Source organism: Pseudoliparis swirei, chromosome 6, assembly GCF_029220125.1.
Source record: "Pseudoliparis swirei isolate HS2019 ecotype Mariana Trench chromosome 6, NWPU_hadal_v1, whole genome shotgun sequence".
Classification (NCBI taxonomy): domain Eukaryota; kingdom Metazoa; phylum Chordata; class Actinopteri; order Perciformes; family Liparidae; genus Pseudoliparis; species Pseudoliparis swirei.
This window is the reverse complement of record NC_079393.1, coordinates 10,469,401-10,491,796: the sequence shown is the minus strand read 5'-3', so window position 1 is coordinate 10,491,796 and position 22,396 is coordinate 10,469,401. Positions and strand designations below refer to the sequence as shown.

General features: G+C 40.7%; 3 protein-coding genes across 3 annotated transcripts; all 3 read left to right on the top strand.

Moving 5' to 3' along the window:
* Window positions 1–381: 381 nt before the first annotated feature.
* On the top strand, window positions 382–1,044 carry LOC130194968 (ribonuclease P protein subunit p25-like protein). The gene has a single exon (XM_056416195.1). It carries the CDS (start codon window positions 382–384, stop codon window positions 1,042–1,044), a length of 663 nt encoding a protein of 220 aa, XP_056272170.1.
* A 1,378-nt stretch (window positions 1,045–2,422) lies between these two features.
* Window positions 2,423–5,402, top strand: LOC130195241 (cytochrome c oxidase subunit 5A, mitochondrial-like). The gene is made up of 5 exons (XM_056416663.1): window positions 2,423–2,563; window positions 3,370–3,486; window positions 4,563–4,684; window positions 4,820–4,941; window positions 5,034–5,402. The coding sequence occupies exons 1-4, from the start codon at window positions 2,491–2,493 to the stop codon at window positions 4,931–4,933; spliced, it is 426 nt and encodes a 141-aa protein (XP_056272638.1). The 5' UTR covers window positions 2,423–2,490; the 3' UTR covers window positions 4,934–4,941; window positions 5,034–5,402.
* Window positions 5,403–6,952: 1,550 nt separating this feature from the next.
* LOC130195175 (AT-rich interactive domain-containing protein 3B-like) lies at window positions 6,953–21,836 on the top strand. Its single transcript, XM_056416533.1, has 9 exons — window positions 6,953–7,525; window positions 8,223–8,849; window positions 14,234–14,308; window positions 14,422–14,494; window positions 15,270–15,453; window positions 16,128–16,378; window positions 16,641–16,916; window positions 17,013–17,102; window positions 20,481–21,836. Exons 1-9 carry the CDS (start codon window positions 7,499–7,501, stop codon window positions 20,624–20,626), a joined length of 1,749 nt encoding a protein of 582 aa, XP_056272508.1. The 5' UTR covers window positions 6,953–7,498; the 3' UTR covers window positions 20,627–21,836.
* Window positions 21,837–22,396: the final 560 nt, after the last annotated feature.

Here is a 22,396-nt window from a genome sequence, read left to right as displayed (position 1 = left end):
AAATGTTGCGTGTGCCTTTAAGAGCACTTTGTCCTACTCCACATGTCTCTCTCGGAGCCTCATATGTGTTTGTTGGCATTAGCTGTCCTCAGTGCTGAATAGAGCAAGGACATCCTTTCCTTCACATCAATGGGATTAGAGGAAACATTCCCTCTTCACACTGCTGCAGGTCATCTGAATGCTCAGAAGACAACATGGAAATACAGTGCAGATAACGGAGAGAATATCAGGATACTTTTTTTTTATGAGAAGGCTGGTCAGTTTTTAATTTGCTAATTAACAAGAAACGTGTTTCTGATCTCAAGGGATGTATGCAGATGATTCGAGGCAGCCGACTCAGAATCCGCATTCCTGCGCAGTCATTCCATCACTCTCGAAACAATGAATGAACCCAGGGGTCAAGCGATGAGTTCAAATGCTACAAGCAGCACGGTGATGGAGCTGCAGTCTGCTGCACTCGACCCTGATGTCCCGTCTTCGTCTTTGTCTCCAAAAATTTGCCAGAGCAATTTCAGGAGAGTGAGCCGCACAGAGGACAGTAGTCCCTATCCGATCCCCGGCCTAGCAGAAGACATCCTGCACATGCGAGTGAAAGAAGGAAGCAAGATCCGCAATCTGCTGCGCTTTGCATCGGCTCGCATGCAAGGCGAGGGGAGAGACAGCAATGGGTCCTCACTGAGACAAGTGGTCTTCAGTGGCTCAGGAAGAGGAGTCACCAAGACCATCACCTGTGTGGAGATTCTGAAACAGAAAGTGGGAGAACTCCACCAGGTGTCCAAGCTCTACTACAAGACAGTGGATGAGGTCTGGGAGAATCCACAACAGGGAGCAGCCGGTACAACCATGCAGAGGACAGTTCCTGCTATCTGTATCCTGCTCTCGAAAGACCCTCTGGATCCCCAGGAGCCGGGATATCAACCCCCCCAGACCCAGACTGTTCCCACAGAGGACGCAGAGAGACGGAGAGGTCTAATCAGGCCAGCTCACATTGCCTCCTCACAGCCCACAGCCAAGAGAGTCTGTCCGGATGACTGGAACCACTGAATGCTCTCCAGAAAAGTCTGACCACAGCATGTGTAAGATCATAAAATGAACATCCTGTATACTATATGTCTTATATATTATATGAGGCTGGAACTGAGGGTTATTTATCACGACTTGTTGCAGCATTAAGTTGTTTATCTAAAATACGAAATACCTTTGAATTTCATCTTTTATATTTGAATGTTAATGTACAATTTTCCACAACGAGATTGGACAATTGCCTCTTCCTCCAAATGCAAAAATGGGAGACATTCTTTCAATTCATAATCTACAGTTTGCATCAGTTCACAACTGCACTGAGAATGAACAAAGGGGATCATTTTATTGATTTGTAATAATAAATGTAGATAAAAGCATCAACGTTTGTATCATTATTCTGTTTTTCTACTTTTGAAAATGATGTACATTGTCATGCATTAGAATCTTTTAGTTGAGGATTTCTTTTCACAATGATATTGTCCCTTTTTACGGATACAACATCACTGAAATAAATAAATTGCATAACAACTTTAATGTTTTGTTCTGTGTAGGATAAATGATGATACACATCTTTTATTTGAATAAAATACCATACGGTAGAAGCAGTTTAAACTTCTAAATCTGGAAATTTGAACAGAGACAAACCTATTTTAGGCACATGACCACCTGTATGCAGTGAGTTTATTTTGATCTAAATTCAATGTGTTTTGGGGTTACAATCTGTCCTCCTAAACATGTCATCTGGCAAACCATATTGTCTGTATTATAGTGGAATGCAACAAAGTGAAATAGTATGCAACACCACAAGCTTTGAGATTATTTCACTCTAATTCTATAAATTAACTCTTGACAGAAGATATCATATAGGCAAACCCCCAAATCTGATATTGCTGTCGGTACTAGTGCGTGTGGTACTAATTATTGGGGTCATGGGTTTGATTATTACAGCACATTTTATCTCGTGTTTTGGTATTGGAGATGATATGTCCCTTCTGAGTTGCCGTAGAGAGGAAAAGTAACTGGACCTGGGTACACACATAAATAAATAAATAAAGAGGGAGGCTGAACGACATGTCTGATCTCCCGACTCCGTTTGTGAACATGTTATAAGTGCACCTCACACAATAATCTAGAACGCTCGGTTACACTAGTGATAATGATTATTAGTATAAATATCCCTTGGTTACTCGACATTGCAGTGATAATAAAAAATGTCTGTATAAACATGTTGACACAGTTTTGCTTTAGGGAAACTCTTCTTAAAACATTGCCGGAACAAATGTTTGTTCCGTTTGTTTTAAAGGCACGGCACTTCGTTGTATTACAGTATTTCTGGGTTAAAAATCACATCAGAACCATGAGCTGCAGTTCGCACATGCGCAGAACGTAATCGCTAATTTGACGAGCGCTAGCTTCCTCGTTCAAACTCACCGGCGGTTCGTGTCGAGCAGCTGGCCGTCCCTCATCATGTTCAGAGCCGCCGTCCGACTCTCTGTCTCCGGGGTCCGGAGTTTAACCCGCACGCAACAAGGGTGTAAAGGTATTTCTTCACCTCAATGTTATTTTGTGATTCTGTGGCTCCTGCTACGATTAGCGCATGTTGGCTAAAATAGATCACGGAACCTGTAATGGCTCGACTTTTTGTCAAACGTGCATATGTTTCAGTCAACCTCTGTAGACATGTGATCAATACTGCTAATGTCCATGAAACCCGATTGTGCGTGAAAATGAGAGTGAAGCTCGCCGGTGTCTTTGTCCTTCCGGTGACCTAGTCCATAGGCTCAAACTGGGGCCTGTGTTTCTGTTGCTAGGGTTAACAGTCTAACTAGGTTAGGTGTGTTAGTTAGAAGATGGGTAGGTTAGCGAGTTATCTGTTCAGCCAAGTAACCTCTCGTCGCCAGTGTATTCTGGACATTGAGGTATAGGTTTGTACGAGACAGGAAACTCGTAACTCGTTAAACTAGCATTAAACCTGAGCTACATTGTCTTTTATGTCAGGCAGGTGCAGCTGTACCGTTAGTTGTATAATTCCAATTGCAGCTTACGTTACGTAAACTACTTACATGACGTAAACTAAACGTCAACCGTCTGATTCCAGCATTCTCGTCAATATATTACCTGAACTAGCCACGTCGTTTTTGCTAGAGTGTATTAACCCTGCTGGGTGACAAAAGTAACCTGGGTCACACCAGGACATTGGCAATGATCCGGATGCATTACATTACAACACTTCACTCTGACTGGTTTTCCCATTACACATTACCTGACACTTCCTAGGTGGTATTGTGAAATGTATATTTTATCAGGGAATCGATCGTCCAACTAATAGTTGTTTTCGTCACGCAGCTCTTTTGGCATCGAGGTGTTACTCTCATGGGAAGCCAGAGAGCGATGAGGAGTTTGATGCCCGCTGGATCACCTATTTCAACAAGTCAGAAATTGACGCATGGGAGCTGAGAAAAGGTATGTTTGTGGATGACAGACAGTGAAACTTAAGACTCATTAAAAAAGATCAAGTGCTTATCGCAGGGGTTAACGTGAGAGAGTTGTTTTGGTGCAAATATGTGAGTATATGTACAGGTTAAGTGCAATACTGTGAGATTGTTTTCTGCTTACTCGTGGATCTTACCATAAACTGTATTGTAAGAGTACAGTTAAATTAAACATTTCTTAATTTAACAAGTATGCATATTTAATTTCCAGAAAATGTGCACTCAATTTTTAATTAGTGACATCACTGATCTGTTGGTAACTGGAATCATTGTGCCATTAAAACTTTTGTCTCTATATATTTTAATGTGGATGATGGCCCCATGTACATTCAACCCCAGTGGCATTTTTTGTTTTGTCATTTAAAGGTTCTCTATTTGAGATCCAGACAATCATTCTTGGTTCAGACTACACTCAGACAGAGAACAGCACTGAGAAAAATATGTGCAACCACACCCTTCTGGTAATTATTTTGGAACAGGAGCACTATATTTCTACTGTTTACTTCAATATGTAATGACTGAGGAAAAAAAGCCCTAGTGGTTGAAAATATGCCAGAAGAAGTGTTGCAAAGTATGGTTAGTTTGCAATTTCACCCTGAAAACACTTCACAAATATAGTTGTAAAAATGGATTCAGTAATTTCCTTCAACAGTTTAGCACTGTAGCTTTTTGCAACAACATTTATCAAGTAAACCGTGCAATTATTAGGCAAATGTACTTGTGGGTATTTTTAGCACCCGCGGGTGGTGTGTGGGATCATGGTGTGTGTGGGATCAACGCAACTCATTTTCATCATAAATTAAGAATGTCACTCGGTAACTGTGTGGCTAACTTATTGAAGTCTGTGGTGGAGAATGGTACGTACGGTACAGGCCGTCAGACTTTTTAGTGGGATTAATTAGGTCTATCATGGAATTTATTCACATAGAAAAAGTATAAAATATCGCCAAATTTGTCCTTTTTAAGCCACAGAGGGCATTAACGCAAAGTAAAAGGGTTCAATTCTGTCTCTACTCTTCAATTCAAAAGATGTATTTCTCCTTTCAGGGATGAACACATTGATTGGGTACGATCTGGTACCTGAGCCAAAGATTCTCGAGGCGGCACTGAGAGCCTGCCGGAGGTTAGACGACCTGGCCACCGCCATCCGCATTTTGGAAGCTGTGAAGGTGAGAGAAAAAGGGCACCTCCTGAACGTGATAATATTTTTTGCGGTGGGGGTGTTGCGTTGCAATCGACATCTTTTGCTTGGTGGAAGTCATAAGTTGATGATTAATGTGTTTTAATATTTGTCTTCTCCTCAGGATAAATCCGGCCCTCATAAAGACATCTACCCGTATTTGCTCCAAGAGCTGAAGCCAACATTGGAGGAGCTCGGCATCTCTACACCTGAAGAGCTGGGCATTGACAAAGTATAGATGAGAAGGTAATCATATTCTCTGATCAGTCATGTGTGTTTTTCCATCAGATTCGTCATACGAGGGCAATCTAACGGCAATGTTGTTTGTTTTGTTTCAGACGAATGACAGTGGATATCTCCAGGACACAGAACTATTTTACTGTTTGCCTCATATGATGCGTGATATTTAATTTGGCCTTGTAAAATATCGATAAAGGAAAGTGTATCTTTATTGAGTGTCACCAGTATTTTGGGCTATTTTAAATTATTTGTGTACTTATTGAAGCAATACACTCAATTAACTCTGGCATTAATGGAAAGCAGAGCTCACTTCTCTTGTCTGGACACTCGTGTGAGTCCCATTTTGCCACCAGAGAGCAGCGTTTTCACATGAATGTAAAAATCATTTTACTGTATTCAATCCACATTACATCTGTTTTCATTTCAGGGAAAATGTACATGCTTGTAAAATAAATGTGTTCAAGTTACCTTATTTTCAACCCATCAATGGAATATTGTACCAAGAGATAATAAATATGATACTAAACTTAAATTATTAGTTTAAAAAAAATAAGATTAGGACCGTAGGAAACACTTTTAAATCAGCATTTAATATGTCAATATTACAATGTTAGGATTATTATTATTACAATGAATGCTATTTGGATGAACAAAACATACCCGTCAAACTACTGATTTTATTATTTTTCTTTAAATAGAAGAGATTTGCTCTTAATTAATATAACCTCCATTTGATATATATTTCTTTTTATTATTGGCTCTTCACTAACATTTGCAAATATGTTTTGCTATTTGGTGAAACTGCAGTGTAGTTTAACTATTTAGATGTGTTTTGTGTCTTTGGGAAGCATTTAGTTGTTAAAACAAACTGTTTTTTGACAATTTTAACATATAAATCATGAATACATTAATCTGTACGAATCAGGGTTCAACGATTCGGACTTTCTAATTACCTGGGGCACCTAAAACATCACGTTGGGCGAAAAAATCTAGCAACTCAATTGCTCCATCGAGCAAGTGGTAAAAATAAAAGAATTAAACTGCTCTTTCAAGCTCTGATGCCAGAAGTTGCCACGGAGTGAGCCATCTTGCTTCCTTCTGTTGAGTTGCACATGTGCAATTCCAATCAGGCAGTGAAGAGAAAATGGCTGCTGGTAAAGACCGTTTATGAGCTGAAGTGCAGACAAGCACTTCAGCAATCATGGAAACAGGATGTTTGTTGGTGGCCTTAAAGGATGTGAGTAAAACTCCAGATTGCTTACAAAAGGATTAAACATGACATAATGTTAGTCTTTCTTTTGATAACTGCTAATGCTTAAACTATTTATTAAAGGGGCAATTCAAAATGTTCTTTGGTTAAGTATATGTATGACCTTGTAAGTAAAAAAACAAACAAACCCTGAAGGCTAAACCCTGCAAGTGTAGATAGTTAACCAAGAAAAATAGGAGTAACTGAATTGAATCTGCCCCTGGTATGGTGTGGGGCCACATTAATCAAAGTGTACTGATTTGAGAGGAATGAGTTTGGTATGTTTCCCTTTTCATGTCCAAGAAATCCCCATTTGACAGCTTGTGTTAATGAACTCTAAAGTGTCGGCCTAACAAGATGTCTTGAGCTTGATGAAAGTTGGAATTGAATCTTTTACATCAAGTATTTTGTTCTTAACTGTCAACAGCATCTGCCTACAGAGGCCTTACTATAAGCACGGCTCCAGTAGTGTCACGTGTGTGTGAACAAATTGAGACATTTTCCAAGTTGCAGTTCAAATAGTTTATGTTGACAGGCAGAAGTCGGGACTTTTATTTTTTGTGTGAGCTCCTTTAAACTATTTCCAACAGAGTGATCAAGTTGATCAGACTTCACCGCGCGCATCGATCTGATGATGCCATGACCGAGATGAAAATGGACCTCCAACAGATGACCTCTTTTACACACCTATTGTTAGATGTTTATAATCCTGCGCCAAAGGGGGGGGGAAGAACAATGACGACTGAACTATGACTTTATAGACTGAACTTCATGCATGTTTCTGCTGTGAAATGTAAATTATTTCGCCGGGCGGGGGGAAAGTGTCCCGTGGCTGCAGAGGTCAGACCCCGTAGCCATGAGAATGACGTGTTTGTTTGTTTTCTTCTTCATACTTGTTCGTAAAGATCGTGTTATCTCAATAACCGTTGCGGTGGGACACGAGCAGTGGGTGGGATATCGCTGTGAAGTGGGTGGGTATAGTTCCACAGATATGCAAGAAAGAAAGCCCACTTTACGAGCTTTACGCACGGGGCGGGCCTTTCATTCATGCGAGTTGGGGGTGTAGGCCACTCAGTCAAAGACAATCAAAGATGTTTGAGTTTCCATGCGCAGTGACCAGGGAGGTAAAGCGCAGAGCCGTTTTACCCCTCCTCCAGTTCTAGCTCCGATCTTTCCGGCCTCCGAACAACACTGGCTTTTAAATCACATTTCACCGGAGGAAGCTTTTTTTCCGGTTAAAAAGAAAACTGGTCATGCGATGCGATTTATTTCTGCCGGAGGGAAGAAGGAACAACTAGATACGACCTGTTGGCGATGATGGATTACTCAAAGGCGCAAATGGTGAGTGTCGACGACTCTTTGGTAACTCTCCTGCTCGTGTTTGTTACAGTAACAAAGCAAATGGCGATTAATCTGGACTTTTTCAGGACCATTTGACCTTCATGGATTTAGATTAGCTTTAGTTTCGCTCGAGGTTCAGCGATGTCTGATTATTAGGGTGGGCCTTGTTTTCGCATTATGTTCCCTGTGGAATAATTACGTTTTTACTTGAACGAAAAAAAAAACTATTTGTGATACAACCTAACCCTAATTCTTTCGTATTTAAGTAGCATCTAACAAAGTGAGATACAGAAAATCTTAGAGATACTTTAAAAAAAATCCTGCGACTCATTTATTTTCAACTAAATGAATGTAATTATAGTCCCAAGCCATCAAGCTTTGTCTCACTTTAATCCACCATTAACTGTGCCCTCCGAGGTCCAGACAGCGTCTCTTCAGGAAGTTTCTCTTTACATGACCTACATTATGATGTTTTGTAGTCCAAAACAAATATGTATAACTTTTTTCAGACTATATATTCTGTATGTAAACAACACATTTCAGTTATTTTGTCCCTTTTAGCCTTCTTATACTTGTTGAATGTTGTCTTCATTACTTATAATTTTGGATTATTTTCTGCAGTATATAAATGCAAAAACACAAATCAAACATTTTATTAATGAAGTTGGGGATTTAAAAACATTTTTTGTCCATCTAGTCGAACTTATCCGAGGAGGGCAGTTCAGCTGGGTGCCCACAGTCCAGTAATGCCGGAGTGAAGCTGGAGGCGGTGATGAAGCAGCTGCAGAGACAACATGGAGCCAAACTGGAGATGAACCTGCAAGAGAAACAACTTCTTCACGCCCAGCTCCTGTTTGCTCAACGCGCCGCTGCAGCCAGAGCATCTGGCTCCAGACTAGAATCCACATTATTTGGCAAAGCAGATGGACCGACTTATCAAGCATCCCAACACGCTTTGAACAGCCACCTCAGCAGAATAGATCCAGATGAGGAAGATGAAGACTCTGATGAGGAGGAGCAGGAAATGGCGGAGCCTGAAGTGAATGGCGAGATTGAGGAAAACAATGATGATGAGGAGGAGGAGGCCGTGGGGGACGGGCCTCATCAGCAAGTGAAGAAGCCTGGACTCCCGCCGGTTGCAGGCTTCCCTTTCGCTCCGTACTCCACACCTCACTCGTCTTCTGTGAAGCAAATGTCAGAATCTCCGCCTTCAGCAATAAAACAGGAGCATGAGGAGAAAGAGCTTCTGTCTCCTGCAGGCCAACACAGCTTCACATCACCCAATGGCTTCGCTGACTGGGGATATGACGAGCCACTCAAACAAGTAAGTTACCTTTTGATTAAATTGGCCAAATCAAAGCCATATTGTTTTTCTTCGCTGTAATATTTACGATATTTTATAGTGAACGCTTCCTCTCATAAATTACTATTACAAATCCCATTGTAATACCTCTGTCCACTCTTGGATATATTATCGTGATTCTTACTCTATTTTGACGTAGCCAGAGCCTCAATTCAAAGAACTGAACATCTGTATCTCTCCATATTTGCTGGTGTGTGTTCTAACTCTTATTAATAATTGTTGACTTCTTCCTGCTTGGGGGCTCACTTCTGCCTGATCTGCCTCCTGCTTTCTCACATCTGGGGTGAAGGAGTGTCTCCTATTGGCATGATGCCCAAACTTCATGGTGTTTAATTAATGACCAGGCCAGAGTTCTCTCCTTCTGCTATATGTTACACCTCATTTCTCACACTGTTGAAAAAGCGACCTCGCCACTGGTCGAGCTAATTGGTCTTGGCTGTGGTCCAAACCTGACTGTTCAAAGCAGCTGGCAGAGATGAAGTCAAAATGAGAGCAGAGGATTAATTAAATAGTCTCAAGCGTGTATTTATGGACCAAGTATGCTTAGGGGTTAACTGCTGTAAGAAATTGGTGGATAAAGGCCACCCCTTATCCGGCAATTCCTCTCAGTAATTAACCCGTTTCTTGTCTTCGACTGCTCAACTTTTAAATGAGACCCACATTTAGTATTTACGAGTGCTTTCCAACCAATATGTTTGACTACTTTTAGCGAACAGAGGGTCCCTTCAGATATTCATTTGTTCTTTTTTATGGAGACCAGTCTGATTGGATCTTCTATGTATGTGTGTGTTACCCTTAAAATGGCCCCACTTCAATACAACACATTATGATTAATGTGGCCTGTTGCCAGAAGGACAGCTGGGTCAGTGCCTCACAGAATACCAGCAAACAGCCACCCATGAAGTTGACTTACAGTATATTTTCAGTGGAGCAGAAAGGGCTGTTGGTTTATCAGTTGTACACATCTCATGTTCATTATTTCCTTTTTTTCTTCTTTCCTCCCTGTTGCCTTTTTGGTACAAGTTACATGTGGAGTGAAAAGTTACTGGTTTTCTCTTTGAATGGAAATAAATAAATGTACACGCTCTTTAAAAAAAAACACCCGCTCGCTCAGAAACCTCTTTGCTGACGTAGCTCAGTGAATAGCTTTGGCTATTGTAGCCGTTGCTTGGCAACACTTAATGGCAGCTTAATTCAACTGCAAGTAATCAATACATTATATGGCCAGAGAATTGCATTTCCTTTTGTCAAACCAAGCACCCGCCACCTCGAGCAATGGAGAACATTTGTTCTGTTTTAATAAAGGCACAATGACGAGGTGTGTGTGTGTGTGTGTGCGTGTGTTTTCTGTTTTTCCATCACTTAAAGCACAGATAACCTCTCTACCATTATTTTAAACCAATGCTTGTCAGGCGTTCGCTTGGAACCACTCGGGTCCAGATTTAGGTCTTGCTTGTGATATTTAACTCAATCCTATTTTCCAATGTGTTCATTGAGCTAAAATGCATTGTGTGTTTCTTTATCATTGCTAGTTTGTAGGAAACCTTATTGAGCTTAGCAAGCTCTTGGTAATTTACAAGCTTGTAACCAGACACAAAACTGTCTTCTGTGTTTATTTGGGTTTTAATTTCAAAACAAGGCTCCTTCAGTGGTTTGCAGTGAATCTGTTCTTGTGACGTGCGTGTTAATACCGTGTCAGCTTCACATGGGTTCTTCTATGTTCTTATAGTTAATGGTGTTTCAGCTGTAATGACTGTAAATATTTACCCTCTCTTAATCCTAAAATTGTCTCCCTCCCTCCGTCTCTCGCTTTTTCTTCCAGTCATTTAATTAATGAAACATCTTTGAAGATGTGGACAGGCTGTACAAGCCCCACCATGCTGTGCAGCCATTGTTCACTTTTTGTGTGCGGTCTCACTGTACACCCTTCGTTGTCTTGTGGGCGGGGATAAACGGCCCCTGTTTGCTCTAAGTCCCAGTTCACCGCACAGCAAGGGGCCAGATAAATTATCTTGACTTATTCGGGTGACTAAAGGTCCGTTAATTTGGATTAAATATTTCTCCCCCAGTGGGTACTGAGAAGGGATCAAATTACACTGTCGCTGTGCTGGAGCAGCTGAATTACTCTAATAAAGCTCATTATAAGAGTTAGTTCCCGTTTAATGTTTGAGTGTTACATTTATTTAGGCTTTATTTGACTGGTCGAACAGATATACTTTTTTGGAGAGAACTACTTTGTTGGTTTGGTAAGATGCATTAACCTGATAATGTGTCATTTAAATGTATAAAACATTCTTAAAAAAGAAATGCAACAAGCTTTTTTTGATCAAACAAAAGAAACCTTTTCCTGACCTACATACTGAATACTATTAGGATTCCCAGAGCTGAATGTGTGAAAAATGTGTGAGCAATTAACTGAAGGCTCTTTGTTAATAGAGCCACAGTAGGTCCCACTTGCTCATCAATAAGAGGGGGATGGGTTTTATTTCCATTTCGTGGTGAAAAGACTGGGATGTTTATCTACCTTCACATCAATACGCTCTCTGCTGGGGGAGTAAAAGTCCTTTATCAGAAAATTCTAAGCTAAAACCATTAGCTGTGTCAACAGCTGTGCCACCATAGAGGCAGTTGTATGTTTAGTATTGATACATACAGTTGCATTTTGTTTAAGTAGTTTAACAACTAAAAACAGTAATACTACATTATTTTACACAGGAAAAGTTGGTATAGTATATCTTTATCCGACTCTTTAGAGTGAGCGTGTGGATAAAAGTATTGTATATGTGGTTCAAACAGTTGGCTAAACATAGATAAATGGTTGAAATGTGATGGTTTAAATGAGATTTGAATAATCTCTGCGAGGCTGAGAGGGGACGTCTGCGTGAGAGTTTCATGAAGCCGTTTGTGTGTCTGCATTTTCAGTTTGAATAGTGTTTTACTCTAAACAAAAGGAGAGTTACAGTTGGACTGGAATCCAACAAGTTAATGGTTCCCATGTATGTTGTAGTTCAAAAGGTGAAATGTAATGGGTATTATTGGTATTAGCCCGTGAGATCAGGTTGCCGCAACAAACATTTAGTGGATGTGTTTAGCGTACAAAATGAAGTATCATGTCAAATTGTTATGAGGGAAGATGATGAAACACAAAACAGTTCTGTTTATAAAACCCACGCTTGGCAATTGAAGCATTTAATCCTGTTGCAAACAAAAACACATTTTGTTTTTGATAATAAACATGCTTGTTTTAATATGAAACATGCTCACGGAAAACCAGAGCATGAACAGACAGGTGTGTGAGCCTCCAAAAGCGTCGAGCAAGCAAACGGCTGATAGATATATCAAAGTCGAAAAGTGTGACATTTCATGGGCAAGATCAACAATAGTCCTAAATGTTAATGCTGTGTAATTTCAGTATTAAATAACATTGAAAAGGGTAATAAATTAATTGTAATGACGGGCCATTCTTAAGAATGTTCTACCAACCATGTTTGATTTTCATTCTAGCATTATCATGCAGCTCTCGGCGTGCGTTAGCAGGACAATAACGTCTCAGCAGGCTTGTCTAAACAGTTGCACACACACTGCCCTCCAATGACGTGTTTAACCTTTAACTGCCATGTAAAGGGGGAGCTGGTGGAGGAACAACATGTTGCATTAAACTACCTCACGAGCATGGGATCTTTCAAAAATCTTTTTTTTTCTTGTCTTCTACAGTGTGCAGCTTTAAAGAGACACTCCATTTTAAGAAATCTAAGTAAATAAATAGGGAAATATAAAAATAGTTTGAAAGTTACAGACACGATACAAGAGCAAACTCAAAATTACAAGGCATGCAGTACACATACAGTATTTACTGTAAACTACTAGTTCAGTATAAGTGGAGCGTCAGTCAGCAGGCCACGCCCCTTTCCCACTCAACCCACTTACACCAACTAACCTCTAGCTTGTGTCTTTAGTGGGAAAGGTTACAATTGGCATTAATTCACAGGACGAATGATTATGTAGTAGTTACGGGGCTTTATCGTGATGGAAACACGACATCCTGTTGAACACAATAGTTTTTGCCCCATTTCTGGTGCAAAGCTATGTGACATGCATCCATACAATGAATATGCTCTCTTCAAAGCCACCAGACTCCAGTCAGGCAACATGTATTTAAAACCCTGCGTTTACAGGCTATTTTTTTGCGGGAAACGGTATGAGTGTACCTCCAAGTAATGATAGTGTTTGACTGTATTAATATACAAATATATAGCAAAGTATATACAACATGTTATAAATTGAAACTTAATTACATCATATACTGTATATATGCACACAGTGTGTATGGTATAGTACAGTAATATAGCATAGAATACACAATGGGATATAATCCCTTTAGTTGTACACAACAGCAGCAGTTTACCGTCTGACTGTCAGTAAAGTGGTTTCAGTGGAAAAAAGCCGGCTTGGTCTCACAAGTGGAAAGCACAAAGTCCAGAGTCCTTGAGGAATATGTAACAAATAAAAAGAAGCTTTAGATAGGAATGCTATCGCATTGAGGAGAATATACATATATTCTCAATGTGATAGCATTCCTATCTGTATGTGTGTGTATGTGTATGTATACATATGTATATATGTGTGTATATATATATATACACTACCGTTCAAAAGTTTGGGGTCACTTAGAAATGTCTTTATTTTTCAAAGAAAAGCACTGTTTTTTCAATAAAGATAACATTAATCACAAATACACATTATACATTGTTAATGTGGTAAATGACAATTCTAGGTGGAAACGTCTGGTTTCTAATGAAATATCTCCATAGGTGTATAGAGGCCCATTTCCATCAACTATCACTCCAGTGTTCTAATGGTACATTGTGTTTGCTAATCACCTTAGAAGACTAATATCTGATTAGAAAACCCTTGTGCAATTATGTTAGCACAGCTGAAAACAGTTATGCTGGTGATATAAGCTATACAACTGGCCTTCCTTTGAGCTTGAAGTTTGAAGAACAAAATTAATACTTCAAATATTAATCATTATTTCTAACCTTGTCAATGTCTTGACTATATTTTCTATTCAATTTTCAATTCATTTGATAAATAAAAGTGAGTTTTCATGGAAGACACAAAATTGTCTGGATGACCCCAAACTTTTGAACGGTAGTGTATATATATATAGATATGTGTATATGTACACACACACCACCACCATACATTTTCCATATTTGTTTTAGTCTGAAGTAAGCAGTTGACTTCTAAATGTGTGTTTTTGCCATGCTCCCTCCATTAAACTCGTCGTATAATCTGGAGGACAGACGGTTGACGAATGTTTTTCTCTATGTTTGTGTTCACAGAGAGGAAATGCCATCTGGGCTGAGGAAGCTGATGGAGGAAAAATAAAAGGAGAACCATCCAGGGACTTTGCCAAGGTAAGAAGCTTTCGTCGATGCATGTCAATGAGGAAATGGCTGAAATAATCACAGTAAAAGGTGATTAGCTTGTTGCTCATGGTTTTGTGTTGTTGTTGTTTTTTTACTAACAGCTATATGAACTAGACAATGACGCACAACGGAAGGAGTTCCTTGATGAACTCTTTGTCTTTATGCAGAAACGAGGTACGTTAAAATAAAAAAAAAGACTTCAGGTTGTACAAATCCTTTTGTTTTTGTGAGTAGCTACGGCACATTGTTCTGGTAATATGAGAAATTACTGCAACAACTATTACTATATAATATATACATATATATATATATATATACACACACATACACACATACATGACATACACTTTAAATTCCATATACAACTGATGGATTTAGTTATTATTTTGTCAACAGAATTTCATCACTGTGTAACTGCCGTTAGTCGTGCATTTGGTCTTGTGAAAACAAATCCCAGTCACACAGAAGTAAATGCAGCCGGACGCCACCGTCCGCAATTTTTCCTCATGTGTGCGAAGGTCACAATAATGGGCAAGGCCTGTGTGTCTGTGACATGTGTTCATCTTCAGCACAAATAAATCTTGTTTCTACCATTGCTTTTATCCTTTACTTAATTGGCTTTACTCCAAGTCGGGATTGCATGGGTTAGCTGTCAACCCTGTGATTGGCAGGCCCTCCCCCTTGCACTCAATCACAGAGCTGCTGTGGAATTGTCCCCACCCCCATCCGTCTGAAATAAGCTCCATTAGAGAAGTCTATCCACGCAGATTATACGTGCTAAGCCATATTACCTAACATTAACCTCAGACCCCAAGGTGCGTATTACAGAGTATGTTCTTGTTTCCCTTGTCCTGTTCTCTTATTTCATGCCAACTTCTCAGAAGTTGAAGACAATAAACACATTTCAGTGGATTTAAAAAGTGACTGTCTCCTCTTCTCACTCATGCAGGAACTCCTGTGAACCGCATCCCCATCATGGCAAAGCAGGTGCTGGACCTGTACAGGCTTTATAAGCTTGTGACAGAGAAGGGAGGCCTGGTGGAGGTTATTAACAAGAAGATCTGGAGGGAGATTACCAAAGGTCTCAACCTCCCCACATCCATCACCAGCGCAGCCTTCACTCTCCGCACCCAGTACGTGTCTCTCTTTTTTTTTTTAGGAAAGCCCCAAAAGCTGTTTCGTTGACAGATGTTCTCTACAAGAAAAATCAAAATAATAAAATGAGCTCTATTATGAAGAAGTAGATAAATATTTATTTGAAATTAAAGTCTCTTTTTAAATAGTTTAAAATGTAATCTCCTGAAATGATTGAAGTTATTATTTAAAAATGGATACAACACTTTAAATTATTACTATAATGTTGGCAAATAAATTATATGTATTATTTTTACGATATGTGGTGTGGCCTTTAGTAATGAATGCATTACAGTACTTACATTGCTTTTTTTATTTTTTATTAATAAATAATGAAAAACTAACATTTCGTGCAGCAAAATAACAAAAATAATTTCTGCAAAGTAAATCCACCAGCTTTGATATCTTTCTTTCTGATTAGTTCATACTTGTTTTCATGCTGTGTGTGATTAAATAATGAACTTAAAGAATCTCTGTTGGCTTAGACATGATCACAGTTTGAGAACGTAAAACTCAAACATTTCAAACCGGATATGTTCATTCGCTTTCAACTTAAGAAGTCTCTATTCTCGGTGGAAAGGGAAGCTCTTTCATGGATACATTAAATGTTTGATCTTTTATTTCCAGTGCTCGTTTGCACAGATCAATTGACAAATTAGCTTTTTCTTTGCAGATATATGAAGTACCTCTACCCGTTTGAGTGTGACAAGAAGGGTCTGAGTTCTCCAGGAGAGTTGCAGGCTGCCATTGACAGTAATCGCAGAGAAGGTCGACGTCCCAGCTACACCAACAGCTTATACCGCTACTCCTCCTCCCCGAGCTCCGCTTCACATGCCATGCTCTCTCCACCCACCATGCAACCAACCCCGACCGGATACGACGGCCTGAATACATCCGCCAGCCCAAATCTGAAGAGAAACACAGGTATGAAAACTGGTATTCATCCTTAATAATGTTGGTACTTTAATCACCTCCTACTTGGTTATTAAAGAATGTTTTTAACTATTTACACTTTTTGTGGGAAAACAGGATACACTTTTTTCAGTTTTAATGAAGATTTCATAGACGGGATCATATTTTACACATATTATGAACTGCTGTCTGTTTTTTCTTTTTTCTTTTGTGCTGTTCTTCTCATTTCACAACATGTTTAAAATAATTACCCCTTTGTTTTTTTCATTATCAGATGAGAAGTCAACCCCTGTGTTACCCAGCCGGCTGCCCATGTCTCTGGCCCTGGGGCAGCAGCAGCAGCAGCAGCTGGCACAAGCGGCCACGATGGAGCATTTCAGAGAGAGACTGGAGCGAGGAGCCGGAGGAGCTGCAGCCGAAGGTCCGGAGAAGAAAATGATGCGGATGGCGGAGGAGCAGCAACGCTTCATGCAGCAGGCCCTCCAACAAAATCTCCTGGCCTTTGCGTCTCACTTCAACCCCGTGAACCTCAAACTTAACAATGGACATGGTGAGTTGCCTTCGCTCGGATGATGCATTTCGTGTCATCACATAACAGGATTTTGGCAAAGTCCATAAAGTGGAGTATTTTCTTTTTCTCCCTCAGAGAGCAAACAGGATTTGTCTCTGAGTATCTCCACCAATGGAGCAGCCAGTATCAGTGTATCTGTGGAGGTCAACGGCACCGTTTACTCAGGTGAGTAATTACCTGCGAACAGGGTTTTGACCTTTTCTACATGTTTTTAAATTAAAAGAAAAGCAGGAAATGTATTTGTATTACATTTGCTCTAATTTAGTTTTAGATCTATTTATTCATATATATTTTATGTTATCTTTTTAGCCGATTTGAACGTACGCTACAAAACCAACGCTCATTGTTTAAGATGTGAGACTGCATTTGATACAATACATTGTCAAAGTCAAAGTCAAAGTCAGTTTTATTTGTCAATTTTCCATATGTGCAAACATACAGAAGATCGAAATTGCGTTTCTCTTCTGTCCAACATAAAGTGAATTGTGCAACATATAGACAACATAGAGTGCAAAAATAGTAAAAAACTTGTGAACATATAGACAACATAAAGTGCATAGACAACATAAAGTGCAAAAATAGTAAGAAACATGTAAACATATAGACAACATAAATTGTGCTAGCAGCATTCAGACATGTGAGTCTGAAAGAGGACGGAGTGGGAGGATGGGGAGAGAGTTCAGCTTCCTGACAGCCTGGTGGATGAAGCTGTTGGACAGCCTGGTGGTGTGAGCCCGGAGGCTCCGGTATCTCCTCCCAGAGGGCAGGAGGCTGAAGAGACCGTGTGAGGGGTGGCAGGGGTCACTCAGAATCGAGGTCGCTTTGCGGGTGAGGCGGGTGTTGTATATGTCCTGCAGGGATGGGAGGGGGGGGAGTGAGGCACCCATGATCCTTCCAGCTGCCTTCACTATGCGCTGCAGGCGTTCCTGCTGTGGTCTGTGCAGCTTCCGCCCACACAGTGATGCAGTTGGTCAGGATGCTCTCGATGGTGCCGCGGTAGAAGGTGCACATGATGGATGGGGGGCTCCCTGCTTTCCTCAGTTTCCGGAGGAAGTAGAGGCGCCTCTGTGCTTTCTTTGCCAGCGATGTAGTGTTGGCTGTCCACGAGAGGTCCTCACTGATTTCCACCCCCAGGAATTTGGCGCTGCTGACCTGCTCAATGTCCGCACCGTTGATGGTCAGTGGTGGGTGATGGGTGTGGCCTTTCCGGAAGTCAACAACGATCTCTTTGGTCTTGCTGTTGTTGAGCAGGAGGTTGTTGGCTCCGCACCACGTGGTCAGAAGGTTGACCTCCCTCCTGTAGAGGGTCTCGTCATCCTTGGTGATGAGACCTATCAATGTTGTGTCGTCTGCAAACTTGACCATGTGATTGGTGCTGTAGCTGGTTTTGCAGTCGTGAGTCAGCAAGGTGAAGAGCAGGGGACTGAGCACACAGCCCTGAGGGGCCCCTGTGCTGAGTGTGATGCTGCTCGAGGTGTTGTTGCCAACACGTACTGCTTGTGGCCTCTCACTCAGGAAGTCCAGCAGCCAGTTACACAGCGAGGTGTTGAGCCCCAGCTGGTCAAGTTTGCAGATTAGTTGTTGTGGGATGATTGTGTTGAATGCTGAGCTAAAGTCTATGAACAGCATTCTTACATAGGAGTCTTTTTGTCCAGGTGGGTGAGGGCTGGGTGGAGAGCAGAGCAGATTGCATCCTCCGTGGACCGTTTGGCCCGGTATGCAAACTGGAAAGGGTCCAGAGTGGGGGGGGAGAATGGATTTGATATGCGACATGACTAGTCGTTCAAAGCACTTCATGATTATGGGGTCAGTGCCACTGGACGATAGTCGTTGAAGCAGGACGGAGTGGATTTCTTTGGCACAGGTATGATGGTGGTTACCTTGAAGCATGATGGAACAACAGCTTGTCTCAGAGAAGTATTAAAGACATCCGTGAAGACGTCCTTAAGCTCCTCTGCGCAGTCCTTCAGCACACGACCAGGGATGTTGTCTGGACCTGTTGCCTTGTGGGTGTTGATGGACGAGAGTCCTCTTCACGCTGGCAGCAGACAGGCACAGAACCTGATCATGGGGAGGGGACGGAGTCTTGTGTGGACGAGTGCTGTTCTGTGCTTCAAACCGGGCAAAGAAGCTGTTGAGGTTGTTTAGCAGAGAGATGTTGCTGTCGCAGTTCTGTGGCGTGGGTTTATAGTCTGTGATGGTCTGAATGCCCCGCCACAGGCTGCGTGTGTCTCTGCTGTCTTTAAAGTGCCGGGTTATCTTTTTTGTGTAGGAAATTTTTGCTTTCCTGATGCCGTGGGACAGGTTGGCTCTCGCTGTTTTCAGGTCCGTTTCGTCCCCAGCTCTGAAGACCCTATTTCTAGTCCTCAGCAGCCGATGGACTTCCCCTGTTAGCCACGGCTTCTGGTTAGCCTGAGTGGTGATGGTCTTTACATGGGTCACATCATCAATGCACTTGCTAATGTAAGAAGTAACAGTGTCTGTGTACTCCCCAATGTCAGTGTGGTCGTTGTATGTGGCTGCCTGTTTAAACATTCCCCAGTCTGTTGAGTCAAAGCAGTCTTGGAGAGCGCAGGAGGCCCCCTCTGGCCACACCCGTACCTGCTTCAGAACCGGTCTGGAGGCTTTCACTCTGGGTCTGTATGCTGGCATTAGCATGACGGTGATGTGGTCAGAGAGACCTATGTGGGGGAGGGGGGAGGCCTTGTACGCTCCTTTGTGGGTTGTGTAGACCAGATCCAAAATGTTGTCTCCTCTTGTAGGGAAATCAACATGCTGGTGTAGTTTGGGAAGGACAGTCTTAAGGTTTGCATGGTTGAAATCTCCAGCAAAGAATCCGTCTATTTCAATAATAAAAATTTCACATTTTACGCTCATAGTTCTCATTTTACAAGAATAGTTTAGCAAGTAGGTGTCCAGTATAAAGAATGAAAACGGTGAGCCCGTCTTTATCAGGAGAACATGTCCTGTAAACCTCAGAGGATAACATGCCGTATCTCGTCTTGTTTTTAATCCGAACAAACGTCTTGTAAAAAACACAAGTAGTGGTTTTAGAGGGTGTTGTGTGCCAGACTACTTAATGGCCTGAAGCACTGACTTCCTTCTACAATGTGTTGTTAATACACCGTTTAGCTGCATATTAAACAAGTATGACATTTTTTAATGAGTAGGATTTGTTACCTGTCAACAGTGTGAGGCTAAGGGTTTCTATTCGCTTCTATTCTGTGTGCTAAACTAAGCTTGCCTGCGGGTTCTAGCCGTATGTTGTGCAGACATGAGATTTGCCCATCTAACTCCTAGCATCAAGCAAATTAGAGTATTTTCCAAAATGCCTCTTAACTTTTTAAAATCTGTTTCTCTATGGTGTAGAATGCCGCTCTAAAGGCTTAATTCCTCTAAATACTTATTTCATTCAATTTCTCCCATGCACTTGACCTTGGAATATGTTATTCCTTCAACTATGACTCTGTAATCATTCAATGCATCTTTTCTTTATGTCTATTTGTTGTAACTGTATTCTTCTCCCTGATGTCTGTTCTGTAGGGAAGCTGTTCGCCCAGAAGTCAGCTGCTGCTGTGCCGCCACAGAATGTAACTCTGGCAGGAACAAATGGTTTCAGTGCCATGTCCTCCTCACACAGCCCCTCCTCTTCATCCTCTTCCCCCTCCTCCTCCAAGGGACCACATTAAGCCCCATTGGTCTTTAAAGCTGTCGTTAGCTAATGTTATAATACATTTGCAATATGCATACCTTTCTTGTCAGGCTAGGACTTTGTAGACTCTACTTCTGTTTGATTGTACACCTCTACTCGTACTCGTTGACCTCCCAGTCGTTCTCTCAAGCAGTGCAGTGCCTTTTTGTCAATCTCAGCCGTACCACATGAGGACATTTAGTATTTAATTTTTCCATTTTGGCAACGTAATGTGCTTTAAATGAGTCTCGTCAAGGGTACATTGATATTTTACCTAAAAAGCTCACACATTTACCATGAAATAGATTCAGATCGTACTTACCTTTGTGCCTGTTAGAAGCTTTTCTGTTTTAAAATGTAGTGGCATTCATGTCTAAAGGGCTTCACACGGCTTGTTCAGAAGTGTCTATTTATCCTCGTTGGGTGTCAACTGCATTCATAGCAAATTATCAAACAGTTTTTAGCTGCCTTTTTTTCCACAGTAGAGCAGTTTGGTTGCCAAAAGTGCAGCTAATGAAGACCAAAAAGCCTTAGCTCCATGTCATAGCTTCTGTCTATAACAGTTTCTGAAGCCATTTTGTATCCCTCTTAGTAAACGTTTGAGTGAAAGCTCATACTTTATACTTTTCATAGCAATTTTCGGGGATTATGTACGCCATCGGTTTCCTTTTAGAGTTAGATACATTTGCTCCAGATTGGTTGGATTTATGTTTTTTATTCTATTTCATTTAACTCTTATTTAATCATGTGGCTCGGCCTCAAACTTACAGACTTTATTTCAAGTCAGCTATGAAAAATTGGAGACAAGATTTTGCTGGGAATTGTATGTCGGATGGAAGTGATTCAACATTTACCTCAATTGACTTTCCATGTTGGTAAGTTTCTCTGGAATTTATTCTGGATTCAGGAATGTCCTCTGGACTCATCATAGTTTAACTGTAGCTCATTATATATTGCAGTGTTGTATTTGCATAAACAGATAATGTATCAATAATGACCTCAAGCTTTTGACAAGTGAACACTGAAACAGTTCTACCTCACTCTTCTGGAGAAATATGCAATACTTAATGCAGCATGTGTTGGTTAAGCCATCTGCTGAAATATACTGTATGTGGACAATCAAGTAGACATATCAATCATGCAAACAAATGTCACTGAACTTGGACATGTGGTCATGAAGAATAAAACAATCTTGTGTGCTGTTGAAAGACTGGTCCTTTTTTTATACACACAGTCAGTCTTACCCCTTAAGGCTTTTGCCTTTATGAAGATTATAATGTTGCAAAACAAGTTGGCTGTTCTCTTCACATGAGATGCAAACAACCATGTTCATGTTCGTTTTTTTATAGTTATTTTTAGCCAAACAAATCCCTAATAAGCAAGTAAACATGTTATACAATGTGTGAATAACTGTAATATAAGGTTCACTTAATGGCTGTTCTTTTAAATGTTCAACTGCATCTTCATCCTCTTTATCAATGACTAAGTTCAAATTGTTTTGTCACACTTTCGTGTCCCAATTTCAAGAATGAACTTCTATGTTCAAATATTACAAATGTAATATATCTCTAATACTCAAACAGAAGGCGATTAATGCCATGTTTACCAATTATTACTAATGACTATATATTGGACATCAGAAATACCTAAAGGTGACTCAAATAAACATTAACAATAAATATTTGGAACATTTAAATCTATTTACCATAAATTAATGAGCTATAACACTGGCTTCACTGTCGCCTTCGACCCACAAGATCCGAGGAGA

Excerpts from the sequence above, each read along its gene's own strand:
- LOC130194968 (XM_056416195.1), top strand. The coding sequence starts at position 382 with ATGAATGAACCCAGGGGTCAAGCGATGAGTTCAAATGCTACAAGCAGC.
- LOC130195241 (XM_056416663.1), top strand. The coding sequence starts at position 2,491 with ATGTTCAGAGCCGCCGTCCGACTCTCTGTCTCCGGGGTCCGGAGTTTA. Across the intron at positions 2,564-3,369 it reads CACGCAACAAGGGTGTAAAG|CTCTTTTGGCATCGAGGTGT; the intron begins GTATTTCTTCAC and ends TTCGTCACGCAG. Across the intron at positions 4,685-4,819 it reads GCATTTTGGAAGCTGTGAAG|GATAAATCCGGCCCTCATAA; the intron begins GTGAGAGAAAAA and ends TCTTCTCCTCAG.
- LOC130195175 (XM_056416533.1), top strand. The coding sequence starts at position 7,499 with ATGATGGATTACTCAAAGGCGCAAATG. Across the intron at positions 7,526-8,222 it reads ATTACTCAAAGGCGCAAATG|TCGAACTTATCCGAGGAGGG; the intron begins GTGAGTGTCGAC and ends TTGTCCATCTAG. Across the intron at positions 15,454-16,127 it reads GCCTTCACTCTCCGCACCCA|ATATATGAAGTACCTCTACC; the intron begins GTACGTGTCTCT and ends TTTTCTTTGCAG.